The sequence below is a fragment of the Anopheles nili genome, chromosome 2 (assembly GCF_943737925.1).
Source record: "Anopheles nili chromosome 2, idAnoNiliSN_F5_01, whole genome shotgun sequence".
In the NCBI taxonomy this organism is placed as follows: Eukaryota; Metazoa; Arthropoda; class Insecta; order Diptera; family Culicidae; genus Anopheles; species Anopheles nili.
Genome location: NC_071291.1, coordinates 34,328,211 through 34,348,847, shown reverse-complemented (window position 1 = coordinate 34,348,847; position 20,637 = coordinate 34,328,211). Strand labels below are relative to the sequence as shown.

General features: G+C 48.4%; 7 protein-coding genes across 7 annotated transcripts; 3 read left to right on the top strand and 4 right to left on the bottom strand.

Annotated features, from left to right (window-relative positions):
• The first annotated feature begins 422 nt into the window (after positions 1-422).
• On the top strand, positions 423-1,179 carry LOC128721977 (uncharacterized). Its single transcript, XM_053815791.1, has 2 exons — positions 423-623; positions 700-1,179. The coding sequence occupies exons 1-2, from the start codon at positions 423-425 to the stop codon at positions 1,177-1,179; spliced, it is 681 nt and encodes a 226-aa protein (XP_053671766.1).
• Positions 1,180-1,284: 105 nt separating this feature from the next.
• On the bottom strand, positions 1,285-2,441 carry LOC128721966 (uncharacterized). Its single transcript, XM_053815780.1, has 3 exons — positions 2,298-2,441; positions 1,612-2,234; positions 1,285-1,534 (listed from the first exon to the last, which is right to left on the bottom strand). The coding sequence occupies exons 1-3, from the start codon at positions 2,439-2,441 to the stop codon at positions 1,285-1,287; spliced, it is 1,017 nt and encodes a 338-aa protein (XP_053671755.1).
• Positions 2,442-5,394: 2,953 nt separating this feature from the next.
• LOC128721956 (uncharacterized) lies at positions 5,395-7,981 on the top strand. Its single transcript, XM_053815769.1, has 5 exons — positions 5,395-5,509; positions 6,068-6,509; positions 6,877-7,059; positions 7,617-7,730; positions 7,846-7,981. The coding sequence occupies exons 1-5, from the start codon at positions 5,395-5,397 to the stop codon at positions 7,979-7,981; spliced, it is 990 nt and encodes a 329-aa protein (XP_053671744.1).
• Positions 7,982-10,722: 2,741 nt separating this feature from the next.
• LOC128721945 (uncharacterized) lies at positions 10,723-11,635 on the bottom strand. The gene is made up of 4 exons (XM_053815758.1): positions 11,477-11,635; positions 11,258-11,409; positions 11,077-11,184; positions 10,723-10,930 (listed from the first exon to the last, which is right to left on the bottom strand). Exons 1-4 carry the CDS (start codon positions 11,633-11,635, stop codon positions 10,723-10,725), a joined length of 627 nt encoding a protein of 208 aa, XP_053671733.1.
• A 1,423-nt stretch (positions 11,636-13,058) lies between these two features.
• Positions 13,059-13,757, bottom strand: LOC128721938 (uncharacterized). Its single transcript, XM_053815745.1, has 2 exons — positions 13,273-13,757; positions 13,059-13,200 (listed from the first exon to the last, which is right to left on the bottom strand). Exons 1-2 carry the CDS (start codon positions 13,755-13,757, stop codon positions 13,059-13,061), a joined length of 627 nt encoding a protein of 208 aa, XP_053671720.1.
• A 360-nt stretch (positions 13,758-14,117) lies between these two features.
• On the bottom strand, positions 14,118-15,696 carry LOC128721927 (uncharacterized). Its single transcript, XM_053815733.1, has 4 exons — positions 15,690-15,696; positions 14,858-15,147; positions 14,377-14,783; positions 14,118-14,292 (listed from the first exon to the last, which is right to left on the bottom strand). The coding sequence occupies exons 1-4, from the start codon at positions 15,694-15,696 to the stop codon at positions 14,118-14,120; spliced, it is 879 nt and encodes a 292-aa protein (XP_053671708.1).
• Positions 15,697-16,355: 659 nt separating this feature from the next.
• Positions 16,356-18,201, top strand: LOC128721916 (tRNA modification GTPase GTPBP3, mitochondrial). The gene is made up of 3 exons (XM_053815722.1): positions 16,356-16,458; positions 16,753-16,929; positions 16,997-18,201. The coding sequence occupies exons 1-3, from the start codon at positions 16,356-16,358 to the stop codon at positions 18,199-18,201; spliced, it is 1,485 nt and encodes a 494-aa protein (XP_053671697.1).
• The last annotated feature ends 2,436 nt before the right edge of the window (positions 18,202-20,637 follow it).

Here is a 20,637-nt window from a genome sequence, read left to right as displayed (position 1 = left end):
TCCGAGTTGGCGAACCCTTTGCGCCGTTGGAAATTGGACCGTCTATTAGCTCGACCCTATGGATACGCCAACGAGCTGGTGCTTGTGTTGTGCCACAAAGCACCCTAAACATCGGCACACTTCCATCTGACCCCAACCAGTGGTCGATCAGCCCTGGCGGATGGAACGACACGCGACGCGTAACATGCTAATTGCTCCAGAAAACCGTTCCGAGCGTTGTGGAAAATGCCTCCTCTCTGGTGGAAGCGGAGACCATTTAGCACCCTCGGGCGAATACCGTTTAATGACCGTTCATGGGACGACCGATGGAAGCCACTTGATCGCTCGGTCGAAGTCACCAGTGTTCCAGCAGACCTCGAGCAACGAGTGATTCTGTCAAACGGGCTGCATCTTCGAAGGGCAACGCTTAACGACTCATCGAGATGCGATTCCTACAGCTGTTGGGCGTGCTCGTGGCGGTGGTCTTTGGCGAAGCGTTCAACATCACCACCAACGACGAGATAGACACCTCCAACAACTCCAACAGCAGCAGCAGCAGTAGTTGGAACGATCGACCAGACAGTGATCGGGTGCTGTCGAGAAGAAAGCGCTTCGTGGTGTTTCCCGAGGGTTCCAGTTTTTCCGTACGACCTTAGCGACCTCTCTTCTTAATGTCTTTCCTCTGTGATGGGTGTTTAATGTGTCACTCGATCTCCACAGGTGGCCGTATGCATGACGATCGGGTTGTACGGTAACCCGAACTACCAGTTCGTGAGCTGGGCGCTTAACTGGGGCATCGCGTACAACCTACCAAATCAAACGGTTAGCTTCCAGAAGGAGATGACGGAACCAAAACCGATGGTACAACGACGATATCGGCGTGATCTTTACCAACGGCTGGAGGTTATCATGGACAGCATGGGGTATGCCGGACGAGATTGTATTCTGCGAGCGATGTGCGAAAGCCCGCAGTACTTCGGCTCCCGTGGTGGTAACATGATCGCGGAGATGTTACGCACGTTGTTCAGCTTCCCGAAGCAGAAGGTGCTCTCGTTTGAGCCCACCGACCACCGGTTGTATGATGAGGCGCACCGAAAGGGCCGTAATATGGCACCATGCCGGTCACTGTACGATCGCTGTCCATTCTCACTGCTCGAGCTGGCCCTCGGCAGGTATTCGACCCCGCACGGGTTCATGTGACGGATGTAGAAAAAAAAAACCCATCGCCAAATCGTGTGAATAAACCACCTTCACCTTCTTTATTGAACGTCTATTCACGGATAAACAGTGATACTTATTTGCTAGCTAAGGTTCGAACCGTCCGAACAGCACCAAATCGAGCAGACTCGCTGGACAACCGGCACCATACCGTGCTCGACAGTCGGTAGCGTCATCACGCATCGCGCTGCTGTAATCGTCCGTGAGATCCTCACGAAGCGGGAAACTGAACAGCACCCGAAAGATGTCCATCGCCATCGATCGGCCAGGTGGTGGCAGCATGTTCTTCGCCTCACAGATACTCCGCAGGATGCACTCCTTCATGTGGAACCCGGTGCTGTGTGGTGATGAGTGAGAGCGATCAGTTCAGTTCACGAGTCTATCACTTCACGAACGACCTCAAACTATACTCACATAGCACCGATGGTATCCTCCAGATGGCTAAACAAAGCGCGCCGATCGCGATAATGATGAAAGTGCTCCCAATCACCGTGCTGGCTGATGTTGAAGGCTTCTCCACTGAGCCACCGCGATCGAGCGTGATCATCCTCACGATCGTTCTCAAGCGCCTGCTCGACGACCGATCGCCGGAAGCGTCCGTACGGCTGGCCGGCTTCATTCCAGCTGTTCGCACCGAGGTATCGATTGAGCGTACCAGAGCCTCGATCGCCCGTACGCCAATAACCCGAATCGTATCCCGGTTCACTGCCGTATGCGCCGTACGTGTTCCAATCGGCACGTTCTTTGCCCCAACCTGGTGGGATCCACGTGTTTGGGTGTGCTTTCAAGTACTCCTGGACTTCAGCCGGTGTTAGCTCTCCACCATCGTGGTGATGTTCTGCCGGTTTCGCTGTTGTGGGTGGTGCAGGTGGTGGTGGCTTCTTTGGCTCCGGAGGGTACATGGCGATCTTGCCTAGTTTGAGGGCGCTCGCGTGATACTTGTAGTCGGGTAACGGGTAGTACAGATCGAGCTCACCGATCACGACGTAACCGGCAGGGCCGCGAAATACCAGACCCTTCCCGAAGAAGGACGTGAGCTGTGGAAGAGATCGCGATCAGTGGTGATCAGTTCGACGATCGCTTGATCGAAAGTCACCTACCAGAATGTTCGATCCGGGTGGGAACAGCAGGAATCGTTTCCGTCTCGAAAGCACCCTTGAGCCGACGGAATCGGACTCGTTAAAGGCAGCCCGTAGTTCACCACAGACGACGGTTAGCATCAACAGTAGGGCTTTCCATTCCATGTTGGTGGGCGCGCGATCGCGATCCTTGCGCAAACAAACTAACCGGCCGCGTGTGTGTGTGGGAATTGTCGCGCAGTGTCCCGGACCAGCTGAGATGACGGACAGTGACCCGATGCGGTCGGTTCTCGAGATGTCAACCGGCTGATGTTGTCGCGTTGATCGTCGGTGAGGTGCACTCGTTAGCGATCGCGTGCTAACTGGCCCGGGGAGGAGAAATGTCCCGTAAAACGCACAATCAATGATACGGTTTGATGCGTTCCGAAAACCTGAGCGCGTGGCTTTTTCGAAGCGTGCGCACGAGATTGTCAGCTCGATGGGGTCGATCGATGGACAGATCGTGTTTGCACTGCGTTTGAGAGAACACTTAACTTGGCGAGTAAACGCTCTACAGGTAATCGATTATTCGATTGATTGACTATCGTTGCGTTGTTTTAAAGAGATATGTAGAAGATTGGTTAGTGATTTTAAGAGAGTAACTTTTGGCAATATCAGATTGAATAGTCTCATTTGCAAAAACAATAGGAACGTAATATCTCAAGCTTAAAATCCGTTTGATTCAAAGTATCCGGAATCAGCATTATCAGGTATTGGGAATCAAATTCACCTTGATTTTCTTTCCATGAGGGTCATATGTATACGAAGCTCCATAATTAAAGCAAGCATTTGAGAAAAAGATTCATTGGTTTTAGTTTTCTCTTTTTGTATAACGCTTGAACTCTAACCAGTTGATCAGTGTTGAGTTTGTAATGACGTTGGTTTTAACGATGTAACAGGAAAATTGCTTATGTTTCTCTGCTATTATAAAATAAATAAAAATGAAAAATACCCTATACAAAAATAAAGGAATTCACTCAAAGTCAAATAGTATTTTCGAGCATTTTTTCTCAATACAATTTTCAACATCTACGCTGAATTCATTATTCGGGTTTCCTTGTCCTCATTTTGAGCAGAAAAACGCTACGAGACAAACGATTTAGTCAATGCTCGAATTGAAAAGTGCTCCGAATGGACCCCGGAGCAGAAAATTTTCGTTTTGCAGCCATCGCATTCCGCACCACCGTATGGAAATGCATTATTTAATGAATTTCAATCGTTTTCGTACATTAATTTCTTTTCCGCTCACCGGACTCGCACTAACGGACGCGCTGGAAATGAGCTGTCCGTTCGGGTGTTGGCCACCATGGAAGTGTGTCAATTTCATTAGCAAAACTAACACCACCCGCTGCGAATCGAAGTCAGCTGGACCACCCACATAAGCCTCCCCGTCATTGGATTATTTCCGTTTTCCATTAGTAAAAATGTCGATTTATTTTAACAGCTGCGTCGGGCGTATCCACAATCGTCCTGCTGCGCCTCGGGCTACGGTTGGGCTTCAATTAGCATTTTCTCCGCACAGCACATTCGCACGCGCACGGTGAGCGTATGGTCAAAAAGGAAAAAGAACGCGCAATGACTGGCGCAATGTTTTGCGATCAATTATGCATTCCCGGGACCGGGATGATAAAGTCTCACCGCAACGCTTAGCATTCGCCATTGCAGCCGGTCCAGCCGGTGGTCCGTTCTCTTCAACAGCAACAAAAAAAACTCCCCCCATCGCTTTTTGAAACGCACTCAACCATGCCGTGACTTGGGATGGCGTGCGAATAAGTTTTCCCGGGTTTTCAGGATGCTGCTCTCTCGCACGGACGAGCCCTGCTAAGGACGAAAACGGAGGAAGGAACGCAAAAGCTCGACCGAAATCTTGCTCCCTGCTGACAATTTATTCCTCGACTGGGAACCGTTCGGCGACACACGTACACGCACACGCACACGCAAGCCCTCAACGTAGGGGGTGGATGGACGGTGATTCGGCGTGCGTGTGACAGCCAAAGCACACCAAACCCTCTGGAGACAACTGCGGTGGAAGAAGCTGGACCAAAAAAAAAACCAAAAAAAGCTCTGCTTCTCCGAAGAAATACGGACGGGAGAAGAAATCTTTCACCGGCACAGAATCGTCGTTTTGTCCCCATCGTCCACATCAAAGCCTGGCAGGGCGTTGCCCTCGGTGGCGCTAAGAAGCGAATGAGCGAGCGAGAAGGAAGAAGAAAAAACTTCCCACCGAAAAACGCAAAGTCCCCAAAAGTTAGGCCATGCCCTAATTGAGTTAAGCCGCCCGCAGAGGCAGACGAAAAACGGCAAGCAGTGGCCTTCCCCGGTGACCCTTCTTGGGGTTGTTTGTTAGTTTTTTTACTTTCCTTGTTTTTTTGCGAGACCGATTCCAACCTACAACCAGGATGCGGCCAGGATTGTTCGGGGTTTTGTTTGCACCTTTCCCACGGGAAATTTGCCGGGGCCTACGTCTCGTACATAATGCAATCGGTTCTCGGGAATTGGTGCCGCGAAATCGGGGCCACTAGGGCGAGCCCGCTTACGGAAGATCGAAAAGTAGCATCCCTTCACTAATGAGTGCGACCTCGTTTTGCATTCCCGTTACATCGTCTAGCCACGGGGTTTTCGCTCACTGGCCGGTGGTTCTTTGGTGGTGATTCCGCGTTAGAAGGGCCCAAACCTGTCCCGCCGGCTGGCCGATAAGGCAGCGTTTATGGTTTCGTGAAAACGATTAGTGATTCATTTCGATTCAGTTCAGCTCAGTTCAGTTCAGTTCAGGTCATCTCAGCTCAGCTCCGTTGACTCGCAGACGAATCAGTTCAACATCAAAGCAGGCCACTTTGTGCCAGGCGGCGTTCACGTGGGACTTTCGCGGCATCTTCGAGGAACCGCGGAAAAGTGATGAAAAACAACCCCGGAACGGGACGCGGATTAAAGCAGCGAAGTCGAAATTAACTCCTAACGCGAGTGAAAAGTGATGGCCGTCAGAATGGGCGGATGGGTGGGTGGGTTTGGGTTGATGCAGATGCCTTTGCTACTGCTGCTGATCCTGGAAATGGTTCCGCTGGGCGGATCAACGTATGCAATGGCACGTGCGAACGAAACCGAGGCTCGTAGGGAAGAGCCCACCGGTCCCGGGAGGGTTCTTTCGCGGAAGAGACGATTCCTGACGTTCCCCGAGGGCAGCTCGTTCCAAGTAGGTGAGTACGGCGTACGTGATGTGGCGCAGCGTGGTGATAATGGCCCGGGAAGGAATTCATTGCCCGGTGGAAATTGTGAAATAATTATGATAATCACGCCTTTGACGCGGGCCCCTCGAAGGAAGAAAGAAACCGCAACGCACGCTTCCATACCAATGACCTGGGAATGTAAATGTAATTAAGCTGTTTAACAGCGGCTGGGTACTCGTACTTGCTTGTTTGAAGGAGCAGTATGATTCTCTAATTTGGCACTATAGCTTTGGCAAGCGTAGCGTTTTTGTTACAGATCCTTTGATACTCCTTTAAAGTGAACAATTTGTTCGAAAAGGTTTGTCTATGATCGATAAATGTGAGCTTAAAGCGAGAGTCTAGTAAATTGATTTCTATTTAATACCTTTCTAATCGTGTTGCAGGTGTTGAGTGTAGAACGTTTCAAATCGCTAGATAGATTTCCTAATGTTCATTTAGGAAACTCATTTATGGCCATCTCAACTCAAGTGCTGGTCTTCAAAGTTCATGAGCAATAACAGCTTCTGCTTCTTTTTATATCTCCCGCAGTATACGATCAGACGATTCCCATGATCGGCGTGGAGCGGCTGTTTACGATCGGCATCACGGTCGCGCTGGCATACGAGCTGCCAAGCATCACCCTCAACCAGATCGAGCAAATGCTGCAGGAAAATGCAGCCGACGGTTACATCTTCCCGAAGGTGGACGCAAACGCCAACGAAACCGTGCTCGTAGACACGACACCAGCACGCAAGAACATCTTCAGCTACTACTACCAAACGCCCCGTCCATCCCGTCCGTCGGTTTCCGGTTCCGGTGGTGGAGCTAGTCGAATCAACTACTACACCGCTCCCGACCGCCGGTATGACTTGTACGATCGGTACGGCCAACGACCCACTACCCAGTGGGATCGGTTCGTCTCGAATGGACTTCTGAGGCCGCCACCGTACGCCAATCCGTCTCGGAACGACTTCACCAGCCTCATCAACAGGTAGGGAGTAGAACCGCAATCACACCGTGACAACGGTTGCGGTGGTTCGAATTAATTTCATGCCACTCACGAGCATTTTGTGGTCATCCTCGAACTCGAGGCCACCGGCGACCGGCGACTTTAAGGCGACTTTGTGGCGTCTTGCGGTGTTGTAGAATGCATGAAACCTGATGCCAGGTGAATGCTTACTGCAGCGGTTCAAAGGACACCACAAGTGCTGTCCATTTTGCATCGTTTCAGACTCATTTCCAGCCGCTCATGCGCTGGGTATCGATCGAGGCGGGAAATTATGTGACGATGACGAATGAAAAAACTAAAACTCCCACTGATCACTTCAACTGCACACTCTTTTCATCTCATCCTACAGATACGTGCAGGGTTGGGTCCGTCGGCATCCGCCCAACTATCCGATGAACAAAAAGCGCTTCTATCCCGTGTTCGGCAAACGCAGCATTCGCGAGGACACCGCCCCGTTGGATCGCCATTTTCTCAATCATCATCGCGTCACGCGCCACGCACTGTACGAGCGGATCGAAAAGTTCCTCTCAGCGTAAGTATTCCTACCTCGTTTTTTGTTTTTTTGGGGAGGCAAAGTGCTTGACGGTGGCCATTTTGTTTGAGCTTTTCCATGCACATTCCTCTTCGCTGATGAGTCGAAGCGAACGAACCCGCTACGAACGTGCGATCGATGGCGTCATGGTAACGGGCAAAAGCGACACACTTTGCAGTAGGCTGTGCGTTTTTTTGTATGAACCGCAACTTTTTACCACTCGTAGAGCTTTTAGGTTTTTTCTTCTCTAATTGGGACTTTTGATAATATTCTTGGCGTACATCGTTTGAGTGTGCGAAAGTTCATCGGTCTTTTTGAGTGATTGTGACCAACAGAAAGACAATTCATTTATTTACCATTGGCTGTTGTTGTTAGACTATCCCATTTAATTTTCTCCCCAATCATCTACCTCCTTTTGATGTCCCGTTTCGAAGGCCGTTCGCCAAGCATTGGTGGTATTTTCCCGATACCTGCAAACATGTTGCCAAAAACGGACATCAAACATCTTCCCCATTACTAAATCGAACTTACTGTTTCTTCACGAACACGAACTTTAGGAAAGGCAAACATGGCCACCACTGCGTGCTGAGAGCGCTGTGCGAAAGTGGACAACGTCGCAACGACAGCGAACCGGACACATTCCTCAAAGAGATCTTGCGAGCCATCTTCAGGTAGGCATCCGCATTTTCAAACGGCTATTTTACCCCACGATTTGGCTACACGCTCCCGCACTAATTAAACCCCTTTTTGCACACTGCCATATTGCACTGCGACCGATTTTTGCAGCCTTCCATCCACGCACGAAACCCCAACCCAACACAAGCACCGGCTGTACGACGAGGCCCACGCACACACCGGCAACTGCACGGACACGTACTCGTACTGCGAGGACAGCATCTGGTCGCCGGAATTCGTGTTCTAGCTGCGACGAGAAGCGAAACGTGGCCCCATCGCGTGCCAACCAGCCGCCAATCGGTGTAATTGAATTGAGACGCCCATTCACCAACGCGCCATGATTGACCGCGAAACTGCAGTTTGTGTGACTCAATCTCGACCGGGATCGGGATTTGTTGTTGGCGTTGGGTCCATTCTGCGGTTCTCGTGCGCCGGGGTCCTTTATGTTTCTATTCCAGCCGCCGCGAAAAACACCGACATCGAATACTGGCATTTTCCAGGGCACGCGGCCAGTTCCCTCTTTGTGCCAGGTCGACTTTCCCACATACGTTCCCCCTTGTATCGTGCTCTCTTACTAGGCGGTTAAGTAGCAACCGCGCGAAAACGCAAACGTTGTTGAAGATTTAATAAGATAATCGAGTTGTCGATGAGGCTGAGCGCTTGAGTGAGAATGTGTTTTGTTGCGTGTTTTGTATTTTTTTTTCTGCGTTAGAATATCCGTGCGCATATCACAACTCTTTCTTCTAGGATGGTGGTTAGGATATAGCAGCTTTTTTTTCAGGGGTAGTTTAATGAGATTTTAGGTGGGATTTCTTTTGCCCTTTTACCAAACCACACGCACTGTAAACAGTAATCACGAGGACGAACAAATCATGAACACTGTTACGTAAAGTGAAGTGAATACCAAAAACAATATCTTGCAATGAGAATTGGTCCTACCGATCCTTCATTATCTTACGATTAAAATAAGGATTAAATTTTATGCATAGGCGTTTCATTACCAAAAACAAGGACTGCGAAGATTCAGTACTTTCCATGGAAATTAAACGAGAGTTCCCATACAACACCTCTCTCAAAAAGTGAATATTATTCGGTTAAAATTAAAGATGATGCCTCATTTGGCTGAAATTGGCTGAAATATATCCTTTTTTACTTTTTGCGAGAGAATCCTCTGCTTAAACATATACATTTATATCTGCAGTTATTTTTCAAAACCTATTGGTTGACCTTGTTTGTTTACCGCTTGAAATACAAAAAGCAACTAATTTGAATTAAATATTGCATACGTATTTCTTATCACTATCATAACGATTTGTAGTAAACTATATGCTTTGCGGTTTATGGCTTCCAACGTCATAGAAACATGGTACAAATGTTTCTTAATATTCATAGAGTAATGAAAGCTCATCTGCATCGATAGAGAACATAATATTCCACACAAACTCTCTGTCTTTATTGCAAAAAAAAAAATAGTTCATGAATAGAAATGAAGATCGATACGTTTGAATTAAGGTAAGGATGATTCTTCTTACCCAAAATATCGAGTGGTGAAGTAGAAAGACTAAGAAAATACATCAACGGTTCTTTTATGACAGTATTTGTAAAGATTCCTCCATAAATATTCCCTTGAACAACAGCTTCCCTAATAAAATCGGCTAGCTGCTAAATATAACCTACATTTCCGCAAAATTGTATAGAAAAACAATCTCACTATTCTTACTTCTTTCTTGTAACGCTGAAAAGGGCTTCCGTTATGCTTTCATGGCTTTGATCGATATCGAACCCAACTGACACGACTGCCAGGAGGAAAAAATTGTCTACGTGTGCCATTTTCACCTCGATGGTACCGATGAACTCGTTTCTTCTCGGAAAAACCACACAACATACACATTATTAGTTTGGACGTTCAAAAGTTCGACGACTGGTTAACATTAGCGTATCTAACCATCAGCAGCATGGTTCCCAGAACATTGTGTTTGTCTTTCTTTCACCATTAACGCATTGCTAACACTGTATGAGTAACTGTTCGTGAACTACTAAATATTTTTTTCATTTGATTACGACAGTAAATTATCAGCACAAGAGCACAGGATCAACTACTGTGAACAAAATACGAACGGGGCCAAATAACTGTATTTTATTCAGCTGGTAAATAAAAGGCTAATTATCTTATCATGAGCAGCAATCTGAGAAACAATTAGCATTGTTTACTACTTATCGATTATTAGTTTGTTTTACTGACACAGCGAAGAAACGAAGATGTCTTGCATTGAATAAAAAATTACAAATGTAATCATTTTCGTAAGATTTCGAATGATTGACGACCAAGCACATTGCCTTCTCAAAGTGCAATAAAACCTAGAGTTTTAGGTGCATTATGCGGTGTTCTTTTCGATATTTGAATCGTAGATTCCTAAATAGTACAACATTTTTTTTTCGATTGGCCAAAAATGCCCTAATGAGAAAGAAATTTGACTTAAAAAACGGATTTCAAATTACTTAAGTATGAAATTTTAATAATAGGCTCAATTTATTGAAATTAAGGAATTTGTCGTATTTAAAAAACAAACATAAATAAAACTACGAAAATCAATAAGTTAATTCTTGTACTTATTTAAAAAAAAGGATTCTAATACTTTTTACAATGCTCAGATGCTTTGCGACTTTTTCCCGAGCATAGAGTTGTTCATAAATAGTTTGCTTTTATTAAGATTTATTCACATTTTACCAGTTCATTGCATTTTACCAGTGCCTTAAAATAATATTTTAAGTTAAAATAACTGACAACCCCCAATTTTATATTAATTATATGTAGTGTTACATACCACCCTATTATACTATATCGTCTTTCACTCGTCTAATGGATCATAATGTACAATCACTTACGCAACGTCGGCGGCTCTCTCGGGCTCGTTCGTCGATCGGTTTCGATTCCAGCTGGCTTGAGATCAGATCCCTGTCACCCAGTGAAGCCCATTCTCCGGGGGTTCAATAGTACCGAACCGACCTGCTCACGTCGTCAGCCGCTTGCGACACCTCCGGATCTACCTGGGCCATATCAAGCTGCGAGATGGGACAATGCCGGTCAAGCTCACGGCAATCGTCAGCCGTCAGATACGGGAAGTACTCGTCATCGCCCTCGGGCAAACTGTTTGAAGAACCGACGGAACTGTCATCAGAGCCGGCCTCTTGGGAGCTGTGTATCGGGAGTGGAATGGAACGGAGCAAGGTGTTCTCTCGCGTTAGACTGTATGACTGTCCATTGGCCGATCTCTCTTTCTCTCTCTCTCCCTTTCTCCAATATATCTATTTCCCCCCCCCCCCCCCAGATCCGACACCTACCGGAAGATCAGCTTGAACAGCTTGAACAGGATACCACTCTTGGGAGTCATCACCTTCGACACCTCGCAGAACGTTCGCAGGATACACGCGCGTCCATCAAACCCGTGGCTGAGAACCAGTCGAAAAAAGGGGAACACGTCAAACACCTCCAAAGAACTTGATCCTCATGATCACCACTTACGACATGATCATGCTCTCCAGCGAATCGTGAACGTCTCGGCGCGTGATCTTCAGCCCCGGTGGATTGTAGAACTCGATGTTCATACGGAAACCGATGGCGTGTGCCCAAATCGTGCTGTTGTCCGCCACGGCATCCTTAATGTTCACGCGGAACTACAACCGATTGGGTGGGTGAGAACGTGTGCTCGAACCGCGTACGAACAGAGCTCGGTCTACTTACAAACCCTCGCGAGATAGGGTGGAAAATGAGTGTCCTTTTCCGTCGAGCCAGCGTAGCGTTAGCACTCGAATAGCCATCCTGTTGACCTTGGCACGTGGCCACAACGAATAGCAGCAGTAGCAGGAGTGAAGCTAACGAAACCCACCGAAACGGGTCCATCGCTACGCAGGAAGAAAGCACTGTTTGATGATCTGCCACCTGGAAGAGAAGTCGAACAAATGTCAATGGCCCGCTTGATCGCGCGATCGATTGACCGATCCGACTTTCCTTCGTCAGCAGAACGAGAACGCTTTCGTTTTACGTGCGGTGGCGTCGTTTGACGGCGTGATTGACGCGTTAGACGCGGCCCTATGTGTGTCACCCGTGGAAATGGTGCAGGTGATCGGCCTCTTGCCGGAATGGGAACACGTCGACGGTTCTCGAGTGCTCGCTGGTCGGCAGAATTTGGAGCACGCTTCTGGCAAACTTTCACCACCGGTGTGAAAGCTGTGGCTGAGGGAGATTGGGAGATTTAGGGGCCGAGAAAGCGCGAGCAAATGCCCATTCGTTAGTGTCTGTTTTGTTGTTTGAGAGCGTTATTTTCCCTAGGTCATTGGTCGTTTTTAAGTGCTCAAAGTTTAGGTAGGGCGCATTAGAAGTACGTTTGCTTTGTTGCACTTCTGAAATTTGAAAATGAATGCCAACATTTTATCCTAGCTTTTGATCAGTCATACCTACTATCATATGCTTTTTTTTATCTATACACCAGCTGTAGCTTTTGAGCTTTTGTGCCCAATATCCTTTGATCATTTAACAGCCATCTTGCACCTCGTCTGCTGTCTTGGACATGGTGCATGGTTGTCTTCATGGTGCTAGTTTAAAAGATCGTAGTAGCTGAACCAGTTACGGAAGCAAATAATGAAACAAGTATCAGTGAATTTTGGTATTTAAAATGTGCACGGTACTTTATGATTCATGCGTTCAAATTTAATTTCATCGGATAATTCCAGCGAAGAACACTAAAAAAACATCGTTGAATACAATTTTTGAGGTTCATTGACTATGAGATTTTGACAGCGCATGAACCATTGGTAAATGTTGTTTTATTTGACAGAAAATAAGATTTATGATATTATACTCCATACTTCATAGTAAGCAAAATATGCCTTAATATGTTCCTTGATCTAGCAAAACGATGTGTTATTATAAGCTACGGAAAAAGAAAGAAGTTTTCATTTTTATCTCTTTTTTAAATGTAACACAAGTAACAGTTTTGGAATATAAACTCATCTAACAAATGGGTATGACAATTTTGTTCTCCTTTTCGCTTCAAAAATTTTCCAAAAAAAAAATAACCGAATCGTTAGTATTCGGCACTAACACTCGAAGGTATCGGTACAAATAAAAAAAAGATATGAAAAATTTATGTAAAATCAAACTATTCGTATGGCAGGTTGATCAACTGACCTAAATAAACGAGAAGTTTGAAAACAACCTATACCAAATGGTTATTCAGTTAGTTTTTTTTTGCCCATAAATGTTCGGATGTCCATTTTGATGTAAAGATCCCTGCGCAATCCTGTTGTCAAACCACCCGTCTCCTTCACCAATGCATCGCCGTCACGGCGTCCAGGATGCCGTGCCCAAGCGGACACGCGTCATACACCCGATCGCAGTCAACTCCGTTGGCACCATACCGTCGGGCCTCCTTATACTCCTCCGCAAGGTGATCCGCATCACCCGGTCTAAAACACATCAATAGAAAAATTAGCCTCGATTTGAGTCCTCGCGGCAAGCGATCAAACACTCTCGCTCACGTGAACACGACATCCAACAGCTCCCCAACCATGCCATTGTGGCCAAGTGGCGCATCAGCCACCTCACAGATCGTCCGCAACAGGCAAGCGCGAGCTCGCGTAGAACCACCAGAGCCAGCAGTCACTCCGAGGACTCGTTCCATCAACTCATACAACTGCCGTCGACCTTCGTCGGTGCCCTGGAACCTAGCCTTCCACACTGAATCCGGATGCGGGAAGATAATGTTCGGCAGGATGCGATAGTTGGCCTGCATGTTGAGCCCCAGGTTGAGGCTGCGCTTGAGCGCATGATGGAACCGCACGGGGGCTACGAAGCCGAACAGAACCTTTGCCACACCCCCATTGATGGGAAAATTCAACACGTACCGACGGGCACGATCGACCGCGATCTTTGTCGCATTTTCACCCAAACACTTTGCTGGGGTGTAACTCAACCAGCAGAAAACCACGGCAACGAGGGCCAACCTTCTGGTGAAGCGATGCATTGTAGATTGTTGGCGTTAGAACGTGCACTACGAGCGTGGGGTGGATTTTACTCACAAGCGGGAGGCTTTTTCGGTTGCTTTTTTCCAACCTCCAAAATTCCTCCCACTCGAGAACGCGCTATTGATGCATTTCTTTAGCGCCCTAAAACGCGGAAACACACACTGGGTAATTTGTTTGGCACAGAAAACGGAGAACAATAAATATTTATTCACAGATCAACAACAGGCTCCCGAACTTAGGCGGGACTCTAAACACTAACGCACGTTCGACGAGAAAAGAAAACCCACCCACTCATCCACCCACCGAGCATAAAAGCTCAACCCAGCTTCGGCGGTCCTTCACAAAAAAAAACCCCAGTCTCAGCTCCACGGCCGATCGGCGTCGGCAAGATGTGAGAAGTCGCTCAACACCGAACGGTGACATCGCTCGTAGATCAGTTCGCAGTTCGCACCGCTCGCACCCAATCGTTCGGCCATCTCGTAAGAGCGCTTCAAGTCTAGTTCGTCTTCTGCGAACGATTCGTGCACTGAGGGGCTAAAAAGAAGGTAAACGCGTAGATCCAATCCAGACCTGGGTTAGAACTGATTCAGCTCGATTCGCGGAACTGCCGTTCGTTACCTCAGCAGCAGGTGAACCACTTCGGTGAGCACATCCTGCGGTTGATCAGCACGATCGAACGGGCTGTGGGCGAGTTCACAAACGCTCTTGCGCAAGCAATCCCGCTCGTATCCGAACACCTGCAAAAAGTCCTCCACAAACTCGTACAGCTGACCTGCGCTCAGTCCAAGCGCTCGGTGATCTGCAGATCGTTTGAATCCACGTGCCGTCACGACGGATGTGGCCGGGAACTGACCTCGCAGGATGCCGGCGATCGCTCGAGCCCACGTGGGTGGTTTGTAGAACTCGAGCAGCCGGAACGGTAGGTTAAAGTTTTGCTGGAAGCCCAGGTTGATGCCGAGCTTCCGTGCCGGGTACTTTTTCTTCGGTGCGAACAGCCGCCCATCTGTCGCGGTGCACATGCTGATCTACCGAGTTGAAACGAGATGAAAAGTGGTTTTGGGGGTTCGGTTTGTTAGGGGATACGACGCAAAATGCCTACCTGCAGGGTGGTTTGGATGGGGAACAGCAAAACCTTGCGCTCCTGTCGGGAAAGCGCTCGCGAGGTGCTGTTTGAGTCGGGATTGCTTACGATCACGCCGAAGCCCCAGCTGGCTAGGGTGAGACAAACCCACAGCAGCACGGACGAGCGCATTCTGGTGATTCCGGACCGATGGACGGACGCAACTGGGCCGTACTCGACGAAAGTGTGCCAATGACATTGACCGGTTCGGGGGGGTTTTCGGTGAGCGAGCCCGGGAAATGGGTCCGCGCCCCCGGGGGTGCATTCACCTGGAAACGTGTGGAAATTAGCGGCTGTTCCTACGCGGTGGCAAAGCGATCACGAAGCGGTTTTGGATCGCTCGATCGCGAGAGACGATTAGATGGATGGACGGTGCTTAATTGGCGCTCGGTGGCGATGCTGGACGATCTGGGGGGAGAAATGTCTTAATTATCGCATCGTCGTGGAATTGATAATGTTCTTCGCGAGCTGCCAATCGAGCTGTGTGCTAATCTGCACGTGTGGGGAGTTCCTGTGGCTGAATGTGATAGGACCTTTCTTAAGCGAGATAGAATTGAGTGAAGCTATGGTTTACAATTTTCATATTTAAGTTGTATTCGATTTTTTAGATTTCAGGAGTAATTTTGCTCTTTATGAACAATAATGGAACGTTGAATTTGGTTTAACATAGGCTCAAAACTACATCTGCATGCATGCGAATGACGGGGATTCTAGAAGCAAATGCTCTGTTGATTCAGTTTATTTATTATACTTTGTTCAATTACCGCAATGCAATGTAGCTTTATATTATATGTCTGAACTCAAAAAGGACCAGACATAATTGCCGGTTATCACTGTAATCACTGTAATTAAGATGCAGCCATTTGATGTTAGCAATGGCTACGACATGTAGTGGTAATTTGAACGCTTATGCTGATTGATAGAATAGACTCATGAGTTACTTTCACTCCTCTTTTTCCTCTGCATCGACAAAATTTCCCGGATACAAAAAAAAACTCTTCGTATTTTCAAATTTCCAGCATGCTGTCAGTTTGATATTAAGCGAGAGCAACAGAATGTTGCACTATTCTCCAATAGATGGCGCTAATAACAAACCCACTGCAACAAGCGATTGTTGCGTGCAAGTTAAATGAAATTTATACAATGTTATGAGTTGGACGGATTGCTCAAAATGTAAACAGCAATTGAAATTATTACAATTAATTTAATTTAATTACAGAGATTATTTCCATCTTTAACTAATGACTTTACGAATAGAGCATGCTTCTTTTCTGTGAGAAATTTTTCGTGCTCGTAAAATGTAACGATACCTTACAAATGTCGTACTGTAAACACACGAAGAATTCGCTGTTGTTTTCAGTTTCTGTTTTCAGTTCATGTGAAGAACTTTGTCTGCAAATCAAATCATTGACTGATAGTATAGTTGGTTTATGAACGAAGACATACCTAGTGATTTTGATGAGTTGATGTGACAAAAATGCTAACTGTCCGTGCGTTGTGTAGCCCGTGCTTTAATATCAAAACAATCACGTGCAGCCATGCCATCAGAAAGAGCTCTACAATATTTGGGCTGTCGTCAGGTTCGTTCATACATACCAGTATCACTGGACACAAGGGATAAACTTGCTAAACGTTTTAAATAGTGCTAAAAATTGATATATTTTACGTAAAGTGATCTTGAGAGTAGAATGTTCCGTGGGATGTGTTATGTTTAGCCTTTTATTCTTTCTCTCTCTTTCCACCATCAGCTGGTTTTGACAGCATTTTTGAAGCTCTACAAATGTCGAATTGAACGTTGCAGGGAAACATGCGCTTCACGGACACGTGCGTTTGCTTTTCAAATTTCAAATTCGCGATATTCCGTTTCCTTCCAGGATTTGGCAAATGCGGAGTATCGGTGATACGCGTTTCCGGCGAAGCATCACGGGACATAATAAGAAAGAAAACTCGCTTGAAGGCATTTCCCGAACCCCGTCGGGCCCTGTTGACGAAGATTTTCCACGGTCAAACCCAAGAGATGATCGATCGCGCGCTGTTACTTTGGTTCCCAGGTGAGCATACTCTGAACACTGGCGGATTACATGCTTTGCTAATGTTTCATCTCCCTCCAACGCACAGGACCGCATAGTTTTACCGGCGAGGATACGATCGAGTTCCACGTGCACGGTGGCTCCGCAATAATCGCAGCCATGTACGCCAGTTTAGCGTCGTTCCCCGAGACCAGGGTGGCCGAACCCGGCGAGTTCACCAAGCGTGCGTTTTACGCGGGCAAAATGGACCTCACCGAGGTGGAGGGTCTGGCCGATCTGATACACGCCGAAACGGAAGCCCAACGCAGGCAAGCACTCCGGCAGGCGAATGGACAGCTGTCCGCGTTCTACAACGCCCAGCGGACCCGTCTCGTGAGCTCGATCGCAAGCATAGAGGCGTTCATCGATTTCGCGGAAGATCAAGAAATCGCCGACGATGTACTGACTGCTGCCGTGCAAGAGGTCGAGCGTCTTATTGGGGAGCTAAAAACGCACCTAAACGACAACCGGCGTGGCGAACGCCTCCGAAACGGTGTCCGTACGGTTATCGTCGGGGCACCAAACGTCGGCAAAAGCAGCCTCATGAACGTGTTGAGCCAACGCAGCGTGTCGATCGTGACAAGCATCGCCGGCACGACGAGAGACATCGTGGAATCGCACTACGACATCGGCGGATATCCGGTAGTGTTTGCTGACACCGCGGGTCTCCGTGCGACCACTGACGATGTCGTCGAAAGTGAAGGAATCGCACGCGCTAAAGCGTACGTTGAAACGGCCGATCTCATACTGCTGGTGTTGGATGCGTCACGAATGGCCACCATCCACCACGATATGGATGGATATTTGCGGACGTACGTGCATGAACTAGGTCTTCCCGAGGACACGCTAACCCGTGCGCTGGTAATCCTCAACAAGAGCGATCTCGTGCCGAGTGAGTCACTCGCATCGCTGGAAACCAACGCCAACCTATCCGTGGTGTCCTGCGAAACAGGCACCGGAATGGCGGCCCTTCTCGATCACATGAAACACGCACTGGAGCGACTCTGCGGTGGCCCTACGGTGGAATGTCCCACCATCAGCCAGGAAAGACACCGAGCCCACCTGCGGCAGTGCCAGGCGTGCTTAGAGCGGTTCATCGAATACTTCCACGAAACGGCGGCCACCGATCGGGATTTGGCCATCGCGACGCATCACCTGCGCGGTGCCGTACGGTGCATCGGCAAAATAACGGGCACCGTGGAAACGGAGGAAATTCTTGATGTCATATTTAGCACGTTTTGTATTGGGAAATAAACAAAACAAAAACCGCCTCACCCAGCTGCAGGTGACATTCATCCGGCATGATGGATCCTTTGCATGGGTCAAATATCACTTCAGCTGCACGTCGGACGTTGGAAGGACTCTGCCACTGACCGCTTTCTGAGTTGGACGCCCTTTTGCTCAAAGACCCACGGTGTGCCAGTGCTCAACGGGCCGGTGGCTGTATTTGGTTTCTAATTAATCCAACCCTACGGTCATCCAGCCACGGTTCGGTGCCATGATGCCAAAAGCAACCCACAGCACACACATGCACACACCAAACGGGTTGACTTGTGTTCACCTTTTAGCGCCCTTTGGCAAGTATCTCGAACCGACGGAACGCGCGTTTGATCTCGTTTCGTCCTGGCACGACGCACGACGACGGCAGTAACGGATGGACGGATTTCCCGGTTCTATCTCTCTCGCGGCCCGTACGGATTGACTGACGTAGTGATTAGAGACATGCGGACAGAAGGCTTTTCATGTGCACTACCGCGTGCTGTCACTGCAGACGAGCAAACGAACGCTAAAAGGGGATGTGATACGGATGTCGAACCGCCGCCGGTTGTCCGTAGGGCCCGGTGTTTGGTCTGTGTTCTGAGAACTGGCCGAAGAGAGGTTAGCCGCTTACCTTCGCGAGAACGCGTATGAAAGTTTAAACGCGTGCGCTTGCTGAAACAGCATAAATGGACGGTTTTTGATCGAACGTTAATTCAAAGACAACCAATCTCGGCAAGGTTTTGCGGGCTGCGAGTATGTGCGATAAGATTGAGCTTATTTCCGTGAATCAATCAGCATGCTAGCAGGGGGCGTAAATAAAGGGAACTTTCGCAGGAAATCGAACCACCGCTTGCACAAACCAAACCGGCTCGGTAAAAGGTGGGTTTAGGGCGTAGTTTCGATTCGATTTGTTTGCTTGAAACAAACGGGCATGAGAGTTTGTGTTGGTGCTTCTGAAAACTAACACATCATAATGGTGTGGCGCCCGCTCGCAACAGCTGCAACAGGAGTGCAACGAGTACGTGTTTCTTTGTGAACGATGTGCCCCAACAGAAGAAGAACCTCAAGCACAAGCTCCAACTAACGCATATGCGCACCGGAAGAAGCGTTCTAAAGCGGGGATCGCAAGCGGCAACAAAGTTCGAAACAAAACGCCCTCTTCTCGTACGCGCCAAAAAAAAAAGCGCGCCCGGTGTTGTCGAAAGTATGAAATTATTTACTACCGACAGGGTGTGCGCGCGCTTTTCCGAGTTGCATCGAACTTTTCGCTTTTTCCCCACACCACTCCCGCCCCGATTGATCGATCGACCGTTAGGGGTGGGGGTGGGTTGGAAAAGCTGCGAAAAAAAAAACACACACACACGTTCGCGTTCTCTGCACCAGCGAGCAAGCACTGGTATCTGGTATCGAAGTACCTGGATCGAAGCCATCGATGGGCGGGCGAGTGCTCGCGAAGTACTTTCACACGTGTCCGTGGCCCAAAACCCTTTCTTCCCGTCACACCTGGCGGCTTGTACGGCAACATTATCCGCCCGGTGATTTCCTTTCGCCCCCTTTTGGTCACGTGCCTGGGATGATCTCGCGCGCGCACACGCTCTCTCTCACTCGCTCTCATCCTTCGGTGAGCCTGGCTGTGGGTGGCTGTAGAAGGAAAGGATTATGCCGAAAGGACGAAGCGAAAGGGAGGTGGGGGACAATAAATCCCCCACCCCACCCAACCGGAAAAGCCACGCGCGGGGGAGCCTTAGGAACATTCTTCCACGTCATGTCTCATCTTGCGCTGTCGGTTAGAGTTATCGCGAAAAGCTGCTCGGTGTGCAGGGCGAACTCAGGCACATTTGGCCGCGTCCTGGGCGTGCCAAAGTGTGCGGCCACTTGCGGGGGGCTTGTGTGTACGCTCTCTTTTTTTTGTTGTTGTCTGCCTTCTTTTCCCGCTTGTTGTTGGGCATTTTCTGGGGTGATTTTCGCGAACCAGCTCACCCAGCTTCCTGCTGGCTGGCCGTTGTGCTGTGCCAAGCAATGCCAAGCGTGCCCAGAATGCAGTATGGAAGCACCCCACAGGGTGGTGGCCACGTTTAAAGTGGGGTTCCACGATTACCGCGAGCTAATTGGATGGCATCGGCGGAAGGAAAACTCCTTATCTGTAATCGCGCAACCCGAGGCAGCCTCTCCCATCACATGGGGGAGAACGAACGAATGATTCATTTCCGAAAATCCGATTCTGGTTCCTTCAAAAAACGATGGGCAATTTAATTAACATGATAATAAGAGCTTTAACTGCGTGTGGCCGTGCGTGATAAATTAGCGAGACAGGCGGCGGCCAGCGCGGGTCCGGCCGTTGGTTATTGTTTTTTTGCCCCGTTTTCCATGAAGCGCGTTTGGGCGAGATTTTTCCCCGCATTTTCGTGGCCAAACGGCTGGCGAGATTTT